The sequence below is a fragment of the Eumetopias jubatus genome, unplaced genomic scaffold (assembly GCF_037043125.1).
Source record: "Eumetopias jubatus isolate StellerSeaLion01/CBP00866 unplaced genomic scaffold, mEumJub1_p1.0 scaffold_15, whole genome shotgun sequence".
Lineage (NCBI taxonomy): Eukaryota > Metazoa > Chordata > Mammalia > Carnivora > Otariidae > Eumetopias > Eumetopias jubatus.
In genome coordinates, this window is record NW_028274821.1 from 17,935,836 (window position 1) to 17,953,318 (window position 17,483).

At 43.7% G+C, this 17,483-nt stretch overlaps 1 protein-coding gene across 4 annotated transcripts in view; it reads left to right on the forward strand.

Moving 5' to 3' along the window:
• Nucleotides 1-17,483, forward strand: part of PCSK5 (proprotein convertase subtilisin/kexin type 5) — a 455,891-nt gene that overhangs the window by 251,572 nt on the left and 186,836 nt on the right. For all 4 annotated transcript variants that reach the window (XM_088019243.1, XM_028094318.2, XM_028094319.2 and 1 more), the window contains exons 11-13: nt 763-880; nt 2,066-2,254; nt 12,045-12,181. In XM_088019243.1, the coding sequence (XP_087875369.1) occupies nt 763-880; nt 2,066-2,254; nt 12,045-12,181 (444 nt within the window). The remainder of the gene's footprint in view (nt 1-762; nt 881-2,065; nt 2,255-12,044; nt 12,182-17,483) is intronic.

Genomic DNA, 17,483 nt, shown 5'->3' on the forward strand with positions numbered 1-17,483 from the left:
GACCGTTATATCAAATTCAGATTTAGATCAATAGGTGTTCCTACTGAGAACCAAAAGATTACAACATTCGAAGACACTGGCATAAAAGTCTAGAGGCCTCCGAATATTGCATGCATAAAGTTTAATCAATCTTTCATATGCTGGAGGAATGGTAATAATTGTTGTCTTCCGAGATGTTCGGCCTAACTCCTGGATATGTCAGAAAACTGGTATTTCTTGCATGTACGTTCTTGCTGCACCAGGAGAGGGTGTAGAGACTGTCCCTTCTCTTTAAACCTATTCATTATCTTACAAAATTGATGAGGTCATCACTCGAAGTGGTTAACAATTAAGGCCTTGGAGCAAAACTCCGTGGGTTAGAATCCAGCTCAACCACTGAAATGCTACTCGGTCTTAGGTCTCTCTCTGTTCCTCAGTGTTCTCGTCCCATGAATGATGATCACAATAGCACCAACATCTTAGGATCGTGGAGGGGGTTACATGGAGAAAGACAGTCTAGTGCCTGCCACGTGGTAATAATCCATAAATGATAGTCCTGTTACTAGTCCTAATACATCATCACTGAATAACAGACATCTGTTTTATGATCTTGTTAAGTTTGTTCACATGTGTTGTTTTATTTGTCTTTTGTTTTTTAATCATGCCTAGAAAGAACGCTAGGATCCCATAGGAATGTGTCTGGGCTCTCGGCCAGAACTCAACATAGACAGCCTAGGTTGATCCTAACTTCCATGAAGCTGACCAGCCTCTTGCCTCCCATAGTGAGCCACCTGTATGGATTTGGACTGATGGATGCGGAAGCCATGGTGACGGAAGCAGAGAAGTGGACCACTGTTCCTCAGCAGCACGTGTGCGTGGAGAGCACAGACCGACAAATCAAGTAATGCTCGCGGCAAGCAGACGGCGTAGCAATTTCCTGAAAGAGATCAGCACAAGTGGTCCAGACGGCCCTTTGTTGTCCGTGGAAGCCAAAAGCTTGTGTCTTTTTTTTTTTCTTCTAACATAATTGTAAAATTCTCATAGAATGTCTAGGATGCTAAGCTGTTAAATCCACATAATAGGACCCAAGGATCCTTAAAAGCATCTCTTAACAGGGGATTTGGAGGACCCTTACAGGCAGACGTTCTTAAGATTTCAACTCAGCCAGTATTTCTATTTCATGGTGCAAGTGTTCTCCCTAAGTTAGAGTACTCCAAAAACCTAAACCTGATAGTCTGGAAACCGAACCCTGTAACGTGTAATTACGAATTATTTTTAGCATGGTATATAAAGGTAACAATAGGTTGGAAGTAAAACAGATAGAAAATAAGAAGTAGGGGGCATATCTTTCCTATGGTTCAATGACAGTCTCAGAGAGTGAAATTCAAGTTTTGACCACAAAGGAAGAAGGAGAGTCAGCCATAGGAACAACAGCAAAGCAAAAAAAAAAAAATTTCAGGCAGAGTCTCTGAGGTGGGAAACGAATCACCCCCAAGATGAACTGACGTCAGTGTGACGGGAGCCCAGTGTTCATGGGGGACGGTGGAAGCTAGGGAAGAAGCCAGGAATGTTCAGGCCAGAGGAGGCCTGTGCCCCATGGGTTACAGAGCAAGGAAGTGGTAGACCAGGGATTTGAACCAAGGTCATGGCAATCCCCAAGCCTCCCCCATACCACCATACCCTCTACCAGTAGTCTGAAAAGGATATTCCATAGATGAGCAACATCACTGTCACCTGGGAACTTGTGAAAAATGCACATTCTTGGAGCCCACCTCAGCCTCAAACAGACATTGTGGGCAGGGGCTCAGCACTCTGCGTTTTAACAAGGTGATACCCTCAAGTTCGAGAGCCCTCCCTGCAGGAAGATAAAAGAACCTTAATTCCCCCATTTTCTCTCACTTGCATCTTTCCCACTCTCTAATAACCAGAGTTAATCCCTGAAGTGACCTTGGGTGATGGCACTCTGTCGTTCAGTATCCAGCCACCAGGGGTTTGTAGTACATCGCGTCATCATTCCGGGCCCGCAGGTTTACCCAGCCTGGCTCCGGCGTGCGCTCTGCTCACACTCTTTCTCTCTCTGTTGCAGGACCATTCGCCCCAACAGTGCGGTGCGCTCCATCTACAAAGCTTCGGGCTGTTCCGATAACCCCAACCACCACGTCAACTACCTGGAGCACGTAGTTGTGCGCATAACCATCACCCATCCCAGGAGGGGAGACCTGGCCATCTACCTGACCTCGCCCTCAGGAACCAGGTCCCAGCTTTTGGCCAACAGGTACTGTGATGGCCTCTGGCAACATCAACACTCAGCTGCTGTGGAAGGTAGAAAGCGTCACCTGCTCCTGACTCACTAAGAACTAAGGGGGCACGTAGATGTCAGGATGGGACAGTCAGAGCTCTTACTGCCCATACATAAACGAGGGAGTGCCGGGGCGCCGGGGTGGCTCAGTCGGTTGAGCGGCCGACTCTTGATTTCGGCTCAGGTCATGATCTCGGGGTCCTGAGATCAAGTCACACGTCGGGTTCCGCACTCAGCAGGGAGTCTGCTGGAGATTTTCCTTCCCTCTCCCTCTGCCCCTCCCCCCTCTCTAAAATAAATAAATAAAATCTTTAAATAAATGAGGGAATGTAAAACTGCCTAGAATCTGTAGGAATGGGACAGTGTAACATTTAATACTTGGGTAATATCGCAAGGATGCCGCAGAAAAATTGAAGGCCACCTGTTGTTTATCCTAACGAGGAAATGCAGAGCACTAACTCCTTAGGCCTTTGAGATTCTCTCCCCTGCCCAAAAATGTCTGCTGGAATTTGTTACAGATTAACTGAATCCTCTTGCCCAGGCCTTGTCCAACCTTAAAGGAAGTTCTATTTGTTTTAAAACAGGTGTGGGCAAATTTTTTCTGCAAAGAGCCAGTTAGTAAATGTTTTGAGCTTTGCAGGCCATGTTTCTGTGGCAACAGTTCAGCTCTGCCTCAGAGCCCAAAAGCCCCTAGGCAGTGTGAATGAATGGGCATGGCTGTTTTCCAATAAAACTTTATTTACAGAAACAGGCAGCAGGCTGGATTTGGCTTGAAGACTTTAATTTGCTGACCCGTATTCTAAAGGTTGGCCCTTTAGTCTTTATTGCTCAAGAGGGTACTCAGTTTCTCTTCTTAGCCTCTTGCCTTTTCCCTGCTTCCTCCAAACACTGAGCCAGGAGGTAGCTGTATTGCCACGATCCTGCTGAAAGGCCAGAATGTCCTAGCACCAGTTTTCTTTTGCTCCATAGGTTTTTGAATGGTTGGGAGCATGGGCAGCAGGTGCTTGTCAAAAAGTGGGACCAGAATGGGAAGATGTCAGGTTGTCTTAAACACTTCATCCCCTCTATGGTTCTAACATATGAACCACAGCCAGAAGCCTAATTGCTTCTTCAGTTTGATCTTTTTTCCCTCCAAGACGAACACATAATGGGAGCAAAAGTCTTATTATGAACGGCATATAGAGTCCAAATGAGAGCCAGGCTTTTATGCAGACATAACCACCTGCCCACATAGCCAGGTGGCCGGGGCGGTGGTGGGCTTTGTTAGGACTGACAACAGACCAGCGGGGTTGAGAGGCCAGGGGCTGATGCAATCCTGCAGAACCAAAAGCAAGACTGAGCCAGTGCCAGTTGCTCTGCAGAATCCCCAACTTCATCTGCTCTAGCACTGGGACAGAGAGAGAGAGCACTAGCAATTCTGGATGACAGTAACTGGGAGTTCAGAACCCGAAATCTTTCATTACATTTGACCTCTGTGCTTGGCCGACTCGTGTTCTTTAAAGCCTAACGTCCTCCACTGAGGCGTGGGAAAACGTGGGCTTCGTGCCTTATGCAGCGCAGCTCTGCCAGGATAAGTGGATGCAGACGCAGAGAAGGGCAGGCTGCTTTGGCCTCCGATTCCTGGACGTGCCACCCATGCCGTGCCCCCGCCGCAAGCAGGGGTCAGTGCTTCTTTCCAGCGGACGACGCCTTCCGATGGACAATTCTGCAACTAGGAGGTCACCCCAGCTGTTGCTACTGAAGTGAGGGAAGACCTTTTCCTCCGTTGTTCTTTCTTTTCCTTTGCCTTCATTCATCTTTGTTAAACTTGAAGGAGTATCCGGGTGAAACACGGCGGCTCAAAGGTTTGCCTCACGCATGTGCGGCTGAGGCCCCTTGGTCGTCCTCTGTTCTAGAAAAACTGTCCCTTCACGGTCGCTGGGGGCTTGGAAAACTCGGAGTCCTCAGGCTTTCTGGGCTTTTCCTGCCTACTGCAGCGTTTCTAGTTGGCCTGCCCCCGGAGTGACTTCAGGCAGGAGGCTGGGAAGCAGAGGGGTTGTGGCCCCGTCGCCGGATTTGGTGGACTGTCGCGGCGCGGGCTTCAGTTCAGCACACACGCGCAGGAGCCGACACCTGCTTGGCTCTTTGCCGAGTGCCCAACCCGGCACTGCGGCCTGACCTATGCCAGAGAAAAGAAGCATGTATTTCAGATGCGCAGTGACCAGCGGTGGTGAAGTTGACCTCAGTCTCTGCCATCAAGACCCCCCTGGGAATAAAGTTGCTACCCGGCGTGTGACTTCTCTGGAACGTTTTCTCCAAGGGCTGCTCTTTTGTATGTGTTTCATCTCAGTGCTGAAAGGAAGTAGCCACCCAAAGGCGGTGGGCGAACCGGAGGGGCAGAAGGGCTGGAGACACCCTGGAGGTGTAAAGGATGTTCTGAATTCATTTGTCCGCCGTTCCCCAAACACATCACTCTAAACAGCTGACCCCTGAAGCCTAAAACAGTGGCACCCAGTCCCAAAAGCACGTGTGGCGTCCGGGGCCAGACTGCCCTGACCTTGCTGTGCTTGATGCTAGGAGCAACCCTTCAACCGAAGCCGTTAAGGACCGTTTCTTTTGGCATTTTTTTTTTTCCTTCTAGCATGTTCTGAAGCTTTCCTTTTATGAGAGGAAATCTCTACTCAGAACCTTTTAGTCTCTGACCTAGGGGCCAGGAGTCTTTGTGTCCCCTCACCGTGGCCCTGTTTCAAGGCCCCTTGCCTGGATTAGGAGCTGAGGACGAGCAGCATAGGAGAGGGGTGGGGACAGGCTGAAGGGAAGGCCTACTCCCCTCCTGGTGTCCTTCACGTTGGCCTGCAAGGCAATAATACTTCCTCAAGAAAAGGTGGATAGGTCAGGTTCTGGAAGGAAATTGTCTGTCAGAGATTATTAGTGAGAGCAATAAATGGCTCCCCGGTTGGACACTTATCTTTCTTCCAAAGAAGTCAAGATTTCTAAGGAGGACCACTTAGAAAAGTGGTAAAGCAAAGAATAGCATGTAGTTGAAAGAGACCTCTCAACGGTCACAACAGGAAGTTTCCTTATGTGAGGGGTCATTTGAGATGAAGAGGTAGAGCTGAGGTGGCCGAGAGCCGTCCCCACGTGTTTCAGGGCTGTTGATCCCCACAACACAGCAATTCCTTGGGAATCGATTTTCTACAAGGTCGCTGAGCACTTGACCCATGTGGGCCGTCTGGAACCCCTCAGTACCTCCCCGTCCCAGCTGACGGGCACTTGCTAGAACTCCCGTGGAGAACAGCTGTTGGAGGAAGCATCTGCAGGTGCTGGGCCCTGGAAGGCACTCGCAGCATTCAGAACTAGTCCAACATGAGCGTGCCCCATTAGCCCAGCATGCGAGCACCCCTGGCAAGCCAGGTTGATGGTGTAGTGGGTGGGAGCACTGAGTTCACAGAGTAGGCCTGGAATGGGCAAATGGTTCGTTTCTTCTAATCCCTTTGTTTTTTCCTGCCCTCCTGGTCCTCCCCTTGGCCTGTGCACCCTGCCTCACAAAAAGCCGCACTGAATAATCAGCACAAATGCTTTACTTCTGGGGAGAATCTGGAGGTCTTGCATTGGCCAGGGGGGCATCTAGGAGGGCTTGGGTTCCTTTAACATGTTTTTAGACAGGCACAACTTTAGATTTAGCCTTTTTTTTTTTTTTTTATACCACCACGTATTCAAATTCTGCCTGTGTAAAAGTTTTCCAACAAAAGCTGGCTTCATCAGATTCTTCCTTCAGCTGCATTTGTTAGAATTATGAAAAGCGGTCTTTCTCCCCCTGAATCTCCCCTTCCCCACAAGTCAGTGAGTTTGAGATTTAGTGTAGCTGTAGTGGCCCTCTGTTCCAAATTTTGGCCTCTGACTGAAAGCTGAAACGTTTTTCCTTTTCTTTCTAAATTTGATTACATACGAATATCTCTGCTTCCAATTATGGTCTTAAGTAGAAAGAAGGTACACTTTCGAGTCTGCAAAGCCTATAGGCTTCTATAATTAAATATGTTTAAATGTGATGTTTATGTTTGAGTCATTTCTGTTGCTGCCCAAATGTTCAATGACAGACCATTGACATTTGTGAAGTATCATGCCAACTAAGTGCATTTGTGGCTTGCAGTAAAAATTAGACTTCTGCAGTGGAAATTCTACATTCCAATAAGGCCTCACCATGAGAACCCTCTTCCTTGCCCCAAAAGAAGGTAGAGCCTTTGGCGTTAGAGCTGGGCTTGTCTGGATTTCACCAATTTTTACGTTCGACTTTGAAAAGCAAGTCTCTCATCTAGAAAACAGATGCCGTGGTTAGTGTCCTCCTCACCTGGTTGTCACAAGCATTGAGTAGGATCACATACAGCAAGTCCTTAGCACCGCTTCTGGAACACACAGTAAGCACTTAATAAGTGCTAACCCTTATTTACACAGTGCTTCTTAAAGCACCTGGTGGATGACTCCATCAGACACAGAGGACTGGGCCCCTCTCCCAGAGCCTGATCCTGTAGGTCTGGGTGAGGTCCATGAATTTGCATTTCTAAGAAGCTCCCAGGTGATGCGGAAGCTGCCTGTCCACAGACCACATTTTCAGTCTCACCAATTTAAAAGATCACCCAGCTTTTCATACAACATTCTTGTTATGTTCGTGTCCTCAAAAGACTTGTGGGCAGAACACTGCTGGGTACTGTGCGAGTAATTTACAAAGGCGTCTGTAATCGAAAACAGATACTTAGATAAAAGCCATCCACTCTTAAATGGAATAAATCTGCAAGATTATGTGCGTACATCATAGATCCACAAGAAGGAATGCCTTTTAGGCCTCGTCAGTAAGTAATAGCATGCAGGTTGAAAGTTTCTTTTTTCTTAAAAACTCATCTTTTTAGGTATTCCAAAGCTCTCGAACTAGTACCTCTCTCTCAATCTTTCTTAAAAAAGTAACTTCGATGAGGAGAGACAGGAAAACTTAATAGTGCATTTTAAATACCCTATTTCAGAAGCACATCATTTAAAACTTGCAAAAGCGAAACAGCTAAAGAAAATAAAAAACTGAATGACAATTAAGCCAAATGAGCGCTTCAAGCATTCTGTAAGTTCTACGTTAAATTACGATAAAGCCCTAAAAAGAAAATAATAATTAAGTATTTTAAGAGACAGAGAAAGAAAGAAAAAGGCAACTTCTAAAAATACCTGTCTAAAGTCTAATTCTGTAATGAACATAAATACTGTTTGGGGAGTAGTAGATGATTCTGAAATTAAGATCCCTTTATAACTTTAGAAATAATTATATGATAACACATAGCTGTCAGTACTTATAAAATGTCTTGTTATTTAGTTGCCATAACACCACTGAAGAATGTTGTAGCCTTGACACATTGGCTAGACTCTTTAAGTGAAAGGGGGAAGAAAGCTTACACTAATTATATGAGTTATTTCCTGAGTTAATTCCTCAGAAGGATGTACTACACTTAATGGCCGTCTTTTCTACCAGGCTTCATCCAAAGTAATTTATTTGAAAACCGCTCACAGGGATAGGGCTGTGGGGCACCATTTTAATAACTGGATGCATAATTTTTGCTACCACAGGCATATATCATTTCATCGAGCACATGATTACGAAGTCAACTTTGACAGGGTTTCGCTGCAACAGGGGATGTGGATCGGCCATGGAGTTAATTACTCCAGCCTTCTGCACACTGGCCCTGCTTCATTGACATTTTATCCATGCTAATAACGTTGGCATGTGTTGGGTTTCTTCACTGTTGGCCCAGCGCAGACGTTCAGACTGGGCATTGGACTTTTTAGTTGATAAATGGAGACCACACGATGAGAATCTCTTTAGCTGGTGTCCAGTGCTTTGACACTTGCTTGTCTTGAGCAAGGGTGTTGTTTGCAACACAAATCGAATCTACTACCAGTGTTACCTTCTGTGATATACAGATGAGGCCGGGTTCATCACTGTTACGATGCCAAAAAATCGGGAATAGTTTAAGTGCTTAATCAGAAGAAAATAAAGAACAGGGTGAGATTAGAAACGTGAATGGCCAGCTAGTCGAAACAACAGCAGTAATCAGTGTCTATTTCTTTCCCCATCAACTCCTTTAGCAAAATGCAATGATCGTGTTTGGCTGCATTTTTAATTCGTCTCCTCAACTTTTATGTCCACATGAAATTAATGAGCATTCAGCTCTGCATAAAGGGAAGAGACCGGGGTGGGCAGCCGCTTAGCCAGATAGACAAAGCCCATTTATATTCGGGCTTTGAAACACTTATTTGAATGCTGATTATGGATATTTCTTCTTGGAACCCGGTTTATATTTAATTTGGGTTCCAAATGTGATTTAAAAGTGATTGGCAGCAATGGCATGATTTTCAAAGGTGGACAGGAAAGGGTAGAAGGGGAGAAACACAGGGTCCGCTAATCCAGCAGTCAAATAATTGAACCATGAGTAATTAGAAGTTGGCTACGGTTGTGGAAACAAGACTGCCCCTCATGTGATGGCAGCCTCAAGTCTCCTTTGTAGTTTTTAGACTTGAGGCAATGAGCCAAATGCTCTGTCTAAACTGTTTGGGAATTGCTTTTAAGTTTGGCACTCTTGGAAAGGTATTATGTGACAAGTTGTTGCTTCGGTGCCCTCAAATGGCACAATGGCTTCAGTGATCTCGAGCCTAAATCAGAACTCTGTGGGCTGAGAAGTGGTTCTAGATTGGTTTCTGCCTCCACGCATGTTTCTGTCAACATACTCCCTTTCGTAACATCTGTCTGAGAGGAAGGGAGATTTGAAAAGCCTCCTCCTTCCCCACCGCTGTTTCTCCTTTTCATCCAACATACCCACCCTCTGGGTTTATGTGAAGGACTCTTTGTATGTAAGTCAGTTATATGATGAGCCAGCAATTTCTTCCTGGCCAAGTCTAGTTTTAAGCCATAAGCTTATGAACCAAGCCCTGTTGTGGTAGTGCATGCATTATAGGATCTCCACAAAATGCACCATCCCTAATCTAATGAAGCTCTTTAATTGATCTTTTATACTAGGAAGACATTCATGTAAAGGAGCCACTACTTCCATCCCTGTTACCATGAGGGTAAGCCACCGCATCCAATATGGTTCTCATTGAAACTCCACACTCCTCTGTTCAGAACTAACCCTTATAGATAGTATACAGATATTCTGAAAAGGGAAAAAGGGGCTTCTCACTCATAGTAGCTTTGAAAATCACTTCCTACCATTAACCCCATTATGGAAATTAACAAAACATATTTGAACATCCCAGAGATCTGGGATATTCTCCAATAAAGAAATCTGTTCGACTCTACCTCAGCCTTTCTCGTATTTTCCAACCGTGGGACACTTTGACAATGCCGATAAGTACTTGCCCATTTTCTTCTTCTAAGGGCTGAGGAACACATAGAGGTGATTTTCCTGTTTATTGAGTTTCTCTAGGGAAAGCTGGTGAGTGTCTGCCATTTACCTAATACATTGCAGTTATGCCAACCAACCCTTCAGTTTCAGGATCCAGCTGTCATTTTAGAGGGATCCTCAGACATATTGATAGAACGCTTTTGTATGTGAAAAATCAGAATTCTAGTATATTATAAGGAGATTGAACTGGTTATTTTTGGTTTCGGAAGGGCACTTTTTCTCCCAATGGGAAGATATACATAGAATGTCAGATTATACCCACCAATTTCCTTGGTGAGCACGAAATTAAAGCAAGGAGAGTTGATTGCATGTTTTGAATAGCCATCAACATCCGGTTGCCATGAACTTTGTCTCCACGGAAGGACAGTTATGTCCCGGTAACTGGACATGGTTGTTCCTAAGACCATACTAGGGTTATTTTTGCCTCTCTGTTTGCCTCTCTAGCTCTCAAATTCTTTCTCTAGATTTATTATTTTTTCAACAGAAATAATTGATGCACATAATTTTTTTAAGTATTCTTAAAAAAAAATCAGTTTGTTGCCCCATCTTTTAGTTTTTAACCCTCTATGTCCCATCTCTATAGAAATCTTTAAGTAGGGTCTACACCCAACATGGGTCTTGAACTCATAACCCCAAGATCAAGAGTTGCATGTTCTGGGGCACCTGGGTGGCTCAGTCATTAAGCATCTGCCTTCAGCTCAGGTCATGATCCCAGGGTCCTCCTGGGATTGAGCCCCGCGTCAGGCTCTCTGCTCAGTGGAAAGCCTGCTTCTCCCTTTCCCACTCTTCCTACTTGTGTTCTCACTCTCATTGTCTCTTTCTCTCTGTTAAATAAATAAATAAAATCTTTAAAAGAGCAAAAAGAGTTGCATGTTCTACTGACTGAGCCAGCCAGGCACCCCTCTATAGAAATCTTCTTAATATTTCTTTGGGTCGTCAATTCTATATAATGTGCTTATATAAATGATATGCCTCTTTCTTCATGTGCTCGTTTTATACATTATCTATTGACATCTCTTTATTCTTTTTTTTTAATTTATTTATTTGACAGAGACAAAGTGAGAGAGGGAACACAAGCAGGGGGAGTGGGAGAGGGAGAAGCAGGCTTCCCACTGAGCAGGGAGCCTGATGCGGGGCTCGATTCCAGGACCCTGGGATCATGACCTGAGCCGAAGGCAGATGCTTAACCGACTGAGCCACCCAGGCACCCTGACATCTCTTTATTCTTAATGAGGATTTTGTTTTCTTTTATTTAATGTTTTCATATTTTGTATCCCTCAGGATTTTATCACAGGAAACAATTCTAGCTATTTCAAGCAGAAAGAGATTTCATATAGGGAATTCAGAGCTTAGAAAACCATTAGAAGAGCTAGAAGAGTAGAATGTAGGCTGGACTTCCAGGCGTGACTCCCTGGACTGGTTAAGATGAGTGGCAGGGTCTTTTTACTGAGGCATAATTTACACACAATACAATTCACTTTTTAATGTGAGTAACTTAATGAGTTTTGACAAATATTGTTGTATAACCATACACTGTTATTTTCAAGATATAAAACAATTCTATCACCCCCAGAACTTCTACCATGCCCCCTCTTCCCTCCCAGCCCCTGGCATCCACTGATCTATTTCTGTTTATATTCCTTTTCTAGAATGTCGTATAAATTGAGTCCTACAGCACGTAATCTTTTGTGTCTGACATTTTTTCATTTAGCTTAAATGCTTTTGAAACTAATTCATGTTATTGCATTTATTAGTAGTTCAACAGTTTTTATTACTGGGTAGTATTTTGTCGTATGAATATACCAGAACTTGATTACCCATTCACTTGTTGAGGGACATTTGAGTTGTTAACAGTTTTCAAGGATTACGAATAAAGCTGCTGTGAACGTTCATGTGGAGGTCTTTGTGTGAACATATGTTTTCACTTCTCGGGTAAATGTCTGGGAGGGGGATTGTGGAGTTACATGGTAAGAACTACCAAACTGTTTTCAGAGCAGTGGTACCATTTTGCATTCCCATTAGCAGCTTAAGAGAGTTTCAGTTGCTCCACATCTTTAATACTTGGTACTATCACTCTTGTGCGTAGAGTCATAGCCTGGTTTTCAGATACCCAAATGTTTACCCCTTCCAGATTTGCTATTACAAGGCCATCCCAGTGCCTATTTGCCTGTGGTAGAACAAAGACATGCGTTTGGGTCTACTAATTGTCAACCTCCAGGAGGAAGACAGCCTCCAGGATTGAGCTGAACCTGCTGATGGATACAAAAAGATGACTGATCACGGTCTCAACTTGAGCTTCACTGGATTCTAAATAACATACAAAACAATGCTTTCTGATTCTCTCACAGGCTCTTTGATCATTCTATGGAAGGATTTAAAAACTGGGAGTTCATGACCATTCATTGCTGGGGAGAGCGAGCCACCGGTGACTGGATCCTTGAAGTTTACGATACCCCTTCCCAGCTGAGGAACTTCAAGACTCCAGGTAAGAATTCCCTTTTCTATCATTTGGTTTACTCTGCAGAAACAAATAATGGAACGTATTTTGGCCTGGAAGTGTTTTTACATTTACATATCAACATCATCCTTTTTCATGTGATCCTGTAGTTTGAGTATGTATTCCAGTTCTCAACATTACCATTTGAGTAATAATAATTGAAGAATTAAAGAATAAATGTTTTGATATGAGTACAGGATAAAATGTGGCAGCTATTGATTGATGTTTCAGAATATAAGATCCACATCTCTAACCAGCTTTCCCCCCCGGAAGCAAGCCAGCCTCATCTACCTGCAGTAGGCTAAATTGCACGGTCATGAGAAGAGACAGTTTCCTTAGTTATCTGTTCCTCTGAATTTATTCTAAAATTAATTTTCAGTGCACACAAGACATTGAGCTTGACCTGTGCCAGCTAAACTGGTTACCAGTAAAGAAAGTGAATGATGGTATGCTGCCCCATGTGAGCCTAAGAGCTAAGGAAAAGGAATGCTTTCTACATAAGTAAAATGTGGAAATTACGATGTTAACAGGAGCACATGGTCTGTCTCCATCCTCATGCTGATACATGAAGCTTGTTTGTAACTCAAAGTAAGGGAAAGTACAAATGTAGCTTGGGGCTGGAGACTGAACAGGTTTTCACAGCACCCTGTGTTGTCCACAATGGAGCCCTACGTAGTACTTGGCTCAGTGGCTGGTGATCTGTTTGACAAGCACCCCAGCTCCCACCCAGCCATGGACACATCTGCAACCATCTAACAAATCTGTGCTTCTCAGTGCTCTCTCTCTGCAGTCCACCTGCAGAAGATCCAGGCCTGAGGGCATGTTCGGACTGATGGATATCCATTTCTAGCCCTCTGCTGAGTGCAGAATAAATTAACCTAGACATTCTGTAATTCACTGTAAGGGTGTGTATTACTCAGGTAACCGTGGGTTGCACAGGGCAAAGGAGGCGCACAGCAGAACACAGGAATGAAGCATGCATTTGCCATACTTTTGCCCACCAGTCAGGGAAAGGTACTCATTCTTAGAGATCTGTTTTTGGCCACGCATTTGGCGATCTCTTCTCCCTAATTCTGTGATGTGTTTCCTCTGTGTTGCCACAGCAGACCCACGCTCAGGGAGGTTAAAACCAGCATGGTGGCAAGGTCACAAAGAATCAGGATAAAAGATTTGTTAAAGAGTATCCAGGTCCAGCTCACCTCCAGCATGCATCATGAATACAATGGCTGCCAAAGTGTGATCGAGAAATCAAACGTTTGTCAACAAGGCAGGATTGATTGAAAACATTAAAATAAACTAGACCCTGATTTCTAGACGCTTTCAGTGGTCCCTAATCTACTTAGTCCTCAGGACATTCCTCTCCCCTCCCTTCCTCTTTCCAGGCCATGCTCAATGCTCATGTGATAGAGGTATACTGGGTCATGGCACGCAGGGTCAATGGTGGCATGGTGACATGGCTCTGCCGCCCGACCCCAGTGGATCCATCGGCAGGTGACAGTTAAGGGCTCTTCTGTCTCAAGAGATCCCAGGGAAATAATCACTGTCCAAATGTGGCGGTTGTGTAGCAAGGGGTGGGGGCGGGGGGTGCAGCCTATGGCACAGACATGGGGGTACACTGTCTGTTGAGAATATAAAACAGTTATAAAACTGACTAAAAGTGACTCTCCTCTTTATTGTCACCATGCAACTCTAAAGAATGTCGGTGACAAAATGCTCCTCCCCACAAGAGGAAACTGCCCCTTGGGGCACACTCCTAGTAGGCCTGGTATTTATGTGCAAGGGTCAGGGGCCATGAATGTAAAGCTCTCTGCTCTCCAGGAGTTCAGAGTCCCTCCAGAGTTGGCGATGATCATCTGTGTTCGAGGCTCTCAGCAGTAGCTCAGATAATCTAGAGTTGTCTCTTTCACAGCATTGGCTTCTCCTTATGCTATTTAAATGTTCACATGTAATTCCAGTCACTTCTAGTGATTTTACAGATGTTCTTTTCTGCCAGAAGAGAGATACCCTGATGCTATTACTGGCCTGGGGTCAGGAGGCTTTGATAGATTCACAGTCTTTGGATGTCCTTCCTTTAACCAAACTTCCAGTTTAGGATTAGTCACAACATTGAAAAGGGACTTCTACTTCTATGTGTGTGCACGTGGGTGTTTCTGTCATTGTTTCTGTGGTGTACAGCCCTATGGACAGTTTCTCTAATTAATGAGGGATTTCTTTAGCAAGCTAATAGAAATTCAGTTGGAGATGTAGAATTTTCTAGCCCGATTAAATGGTAGAATCATTCCCAAGTATAAAGATTCCTGATTCCAAACTGAGCTCCTATTTCTTTATTGTTTCTTCCCATTTGTTTATTACTAAAACACATATTAAGGATTTTTTAATTGAAGTGTAGTTGACGCACGTTACATTAGTTTCGGGTGTACGACATGGTGATTAGACAAGTCTGTGTTACGTTGTGCTCACACAAGTGTGGCCACCATGGGCACCACACAACACTCTTACGTTACCATTGATTCCATTCCCTGTGCTGTCCCTTTCATCTCTGTGACTTGTTCGTTCCAAAGCTGTAAGCCTGAACCTCCCACGCTCCTGCATTGATGTTTCTCATCCTCCCATCCCTTTCCTCTCAGGCAACCACCAGTTTGTTCTATGTATTTATGAGTGAAATAGTACGGTATTTGTGTTTCTCTGTTTTCACTTATCTCACTTAGCATAATCCTTCTGGATTCATCCATGTTGTCACAAATGGCAAGATTTCATTCCTTTTTATGGCTAATACTCCAATGTGTGTGTGTGTGTGTGCGCGCGCGCGCACGCACACACGCGCGCATGCACACACACGCGCACACACACACACACCAAATCTTCTTTATCCATTCATCAATCAGTGGACACTTTGGTTGCTTCTACGTCTTGGCTATTGTAAATAATGCTGCAATAAACATAGGGGTGCATCTATCTTTTTTTAAAGGTTTATTTATTAGAGAGAGCACACTAGTGTGGGGAGGGTCAGGAGGAGAGAGAGAAGCTCCAGCCGACTTCACATTGAACACAGAGCCCAAGACGGGGCTCAATCCCAGGACCCCTAGATCATGACCTGAGCTGAAATTAAGAGTCGGATGCTCAACCGACTATGCTACCCTGGTGCCCCTCCATCTATCGTTTTGAATCAGTGTTTTTGTTTTTGGGGGTAAATATCCAGTAGTGAAATTACTGAATTGTAGGGTATTTCTATTTTTAATTTTCTGAGGAAGCTCCATCCTGTTTTCCAGAGTGGCTGCCCCAGTTTGCATTCCCACCAAGAGTGCATGAGGCTTCCTTTTTCTCTGCATCCTCAACAACACTTGTTGTATCTTGTCTTTTTTATTTTAGCCCATCAGATTGGTGTGCGGTGATATCTCACTGTAGGTTTGATTTGCATTTCCCTGATGATTAGTGATGTTGAGCATCTTTCAGTGTGTCTGTTGGCCATATCTGTGTCTTTGGAAAAGTGTTTATCCAGCTTCTCTGCCCATTTCTTATCAGATTGTTTGGGTTTTTTGTGTCAGGCTATCTAAGTACTTTATACATATTAACCCCTTATCAGATATTTCATTTGCAAATATCTTATATTCATGAGGTTGCCTTTTTGTTTTGTTGATAGTTTCCTTTACTGTGCAAAAGCTTTTTAGTTTGGTGTCATCCCAATAGTATATTTCTGCTGTTGTTTCTTTTTCCTAAAGAGGCATATCCATAAGTATGTTGCTAAGGGCAATGTTTAAGAAATTACTGGCCATGTTTTCTTTTAGGAGATTTATGGTTTCAGGGCTCACATTAAGTCTTTCATCTATTTGGGGTTTATTTTTGTGTCTGGGGTAAGAAAGCCTCCCAGTTTAATTCTTCAGCCTGCAGCTGTCCAGTTTTTCCCAACACCATTTATTGAAGAGACTGTCTTTTCCCCATTAAATATTCTTGAATTCTTTGTTATGGATTAATTGACTATATAAATGTGGGTTTATTTCTGGGCCTTCTATTCTATTCCATTGATCTATGTGTCTGTTTTTGTGCCAGTACCATAGTGTTGTGATTACTCCAGTTTTGTAGTATATCTGGAAGCCTGGGATTGTGATGCCTCCAGCTTTGTTCTTCTTTCTCAAGATTTCTTTGGCTATTCAGGGTCTTCAGTAGTTTCGCACAAATTTTAGTATTATTTGTATGGACATTTTAGCAATATTAATTCTTCTATGAGCGTGGACTATTTTGCCATTGGTTTGGTCATCTTCAATTTCTTTCATCAGTGTTTTATAGTTTTTAGACTCTAAATCTTTCACCTCCTTGGTTAAGTTTATCCCTAGGTGTTTTATTCTTTGTGGTGCAATTGTAAATGGGATTGTTTTCTTAATTTCTCTTTCTGCTACTTCATTATTAATGTATAGAAAGGCAACAGATTTCCAAATATTAATTGTGTATCTTGCAACATTACTGAATTCATTTATTCTAGAGTTTTGATGGGATCTCTAGGGTTTTGTATATATAATGTCATGTCATCTGCAAATAGTGACACTTTCACTTCTTCCTTACCAATTTGTATGTCTTTTATTTCTTTCTCTTGTCTGTTTGCTACAGCTAAAACATCCAGTACCATGTGTTGACTAAAAGTGGCAAGAGTGGGGGCGCCTGGGTGGCTCAGTTGGTTAAGCGACTGCCTTCGGCTCAGGTCATGATCCTGGAGTCCCGGGATCGAGTCCCACATGGGGCTCCCTGCTCAGCAGGGTGTCTGCTTCTCCCTCTGACCCTCTTCCCTCTCGTGCTCTCTATCTTTCATTCTCTCTCTCTCTCGAATAAATAAAAAAAAAAAAAAGTGGCAAGAGTGGGCATCTTTGTCTTGTTTCTGATCTTAAAGGAAAAGCTCTATGTTTCATCATTTAGTATGACATTAGCTAGGGGTTTGTCATATATGGCCTTCATTATGTTGAGGTATGTCCTTCTAACTCCACTTTGTTGAGGGTTTTTATTATGAATGGATGTTGAATTTTGTCAAATGCTTGTTCTGCTTCTACTGAGACAATCATATGATTCTTATCCTTCACTTTATTAATGTGGTATAGCACATTGATTGATTTGCAGATACTAAACCACCATTGTATCCCCAGAATAAATGCCACTGTGAATGTCCTTTTAATGTATCGTTGAATTTGGTTTGCTAATATTTTGTTGAGGATTTTTGCATCTGTGTTCATCAGGGATTTTGGCCTCTAGTTTTCTGTTTTTGTAGTGCCTTTGGTTTTGGTATCAGGGTAACACTAATCTCATA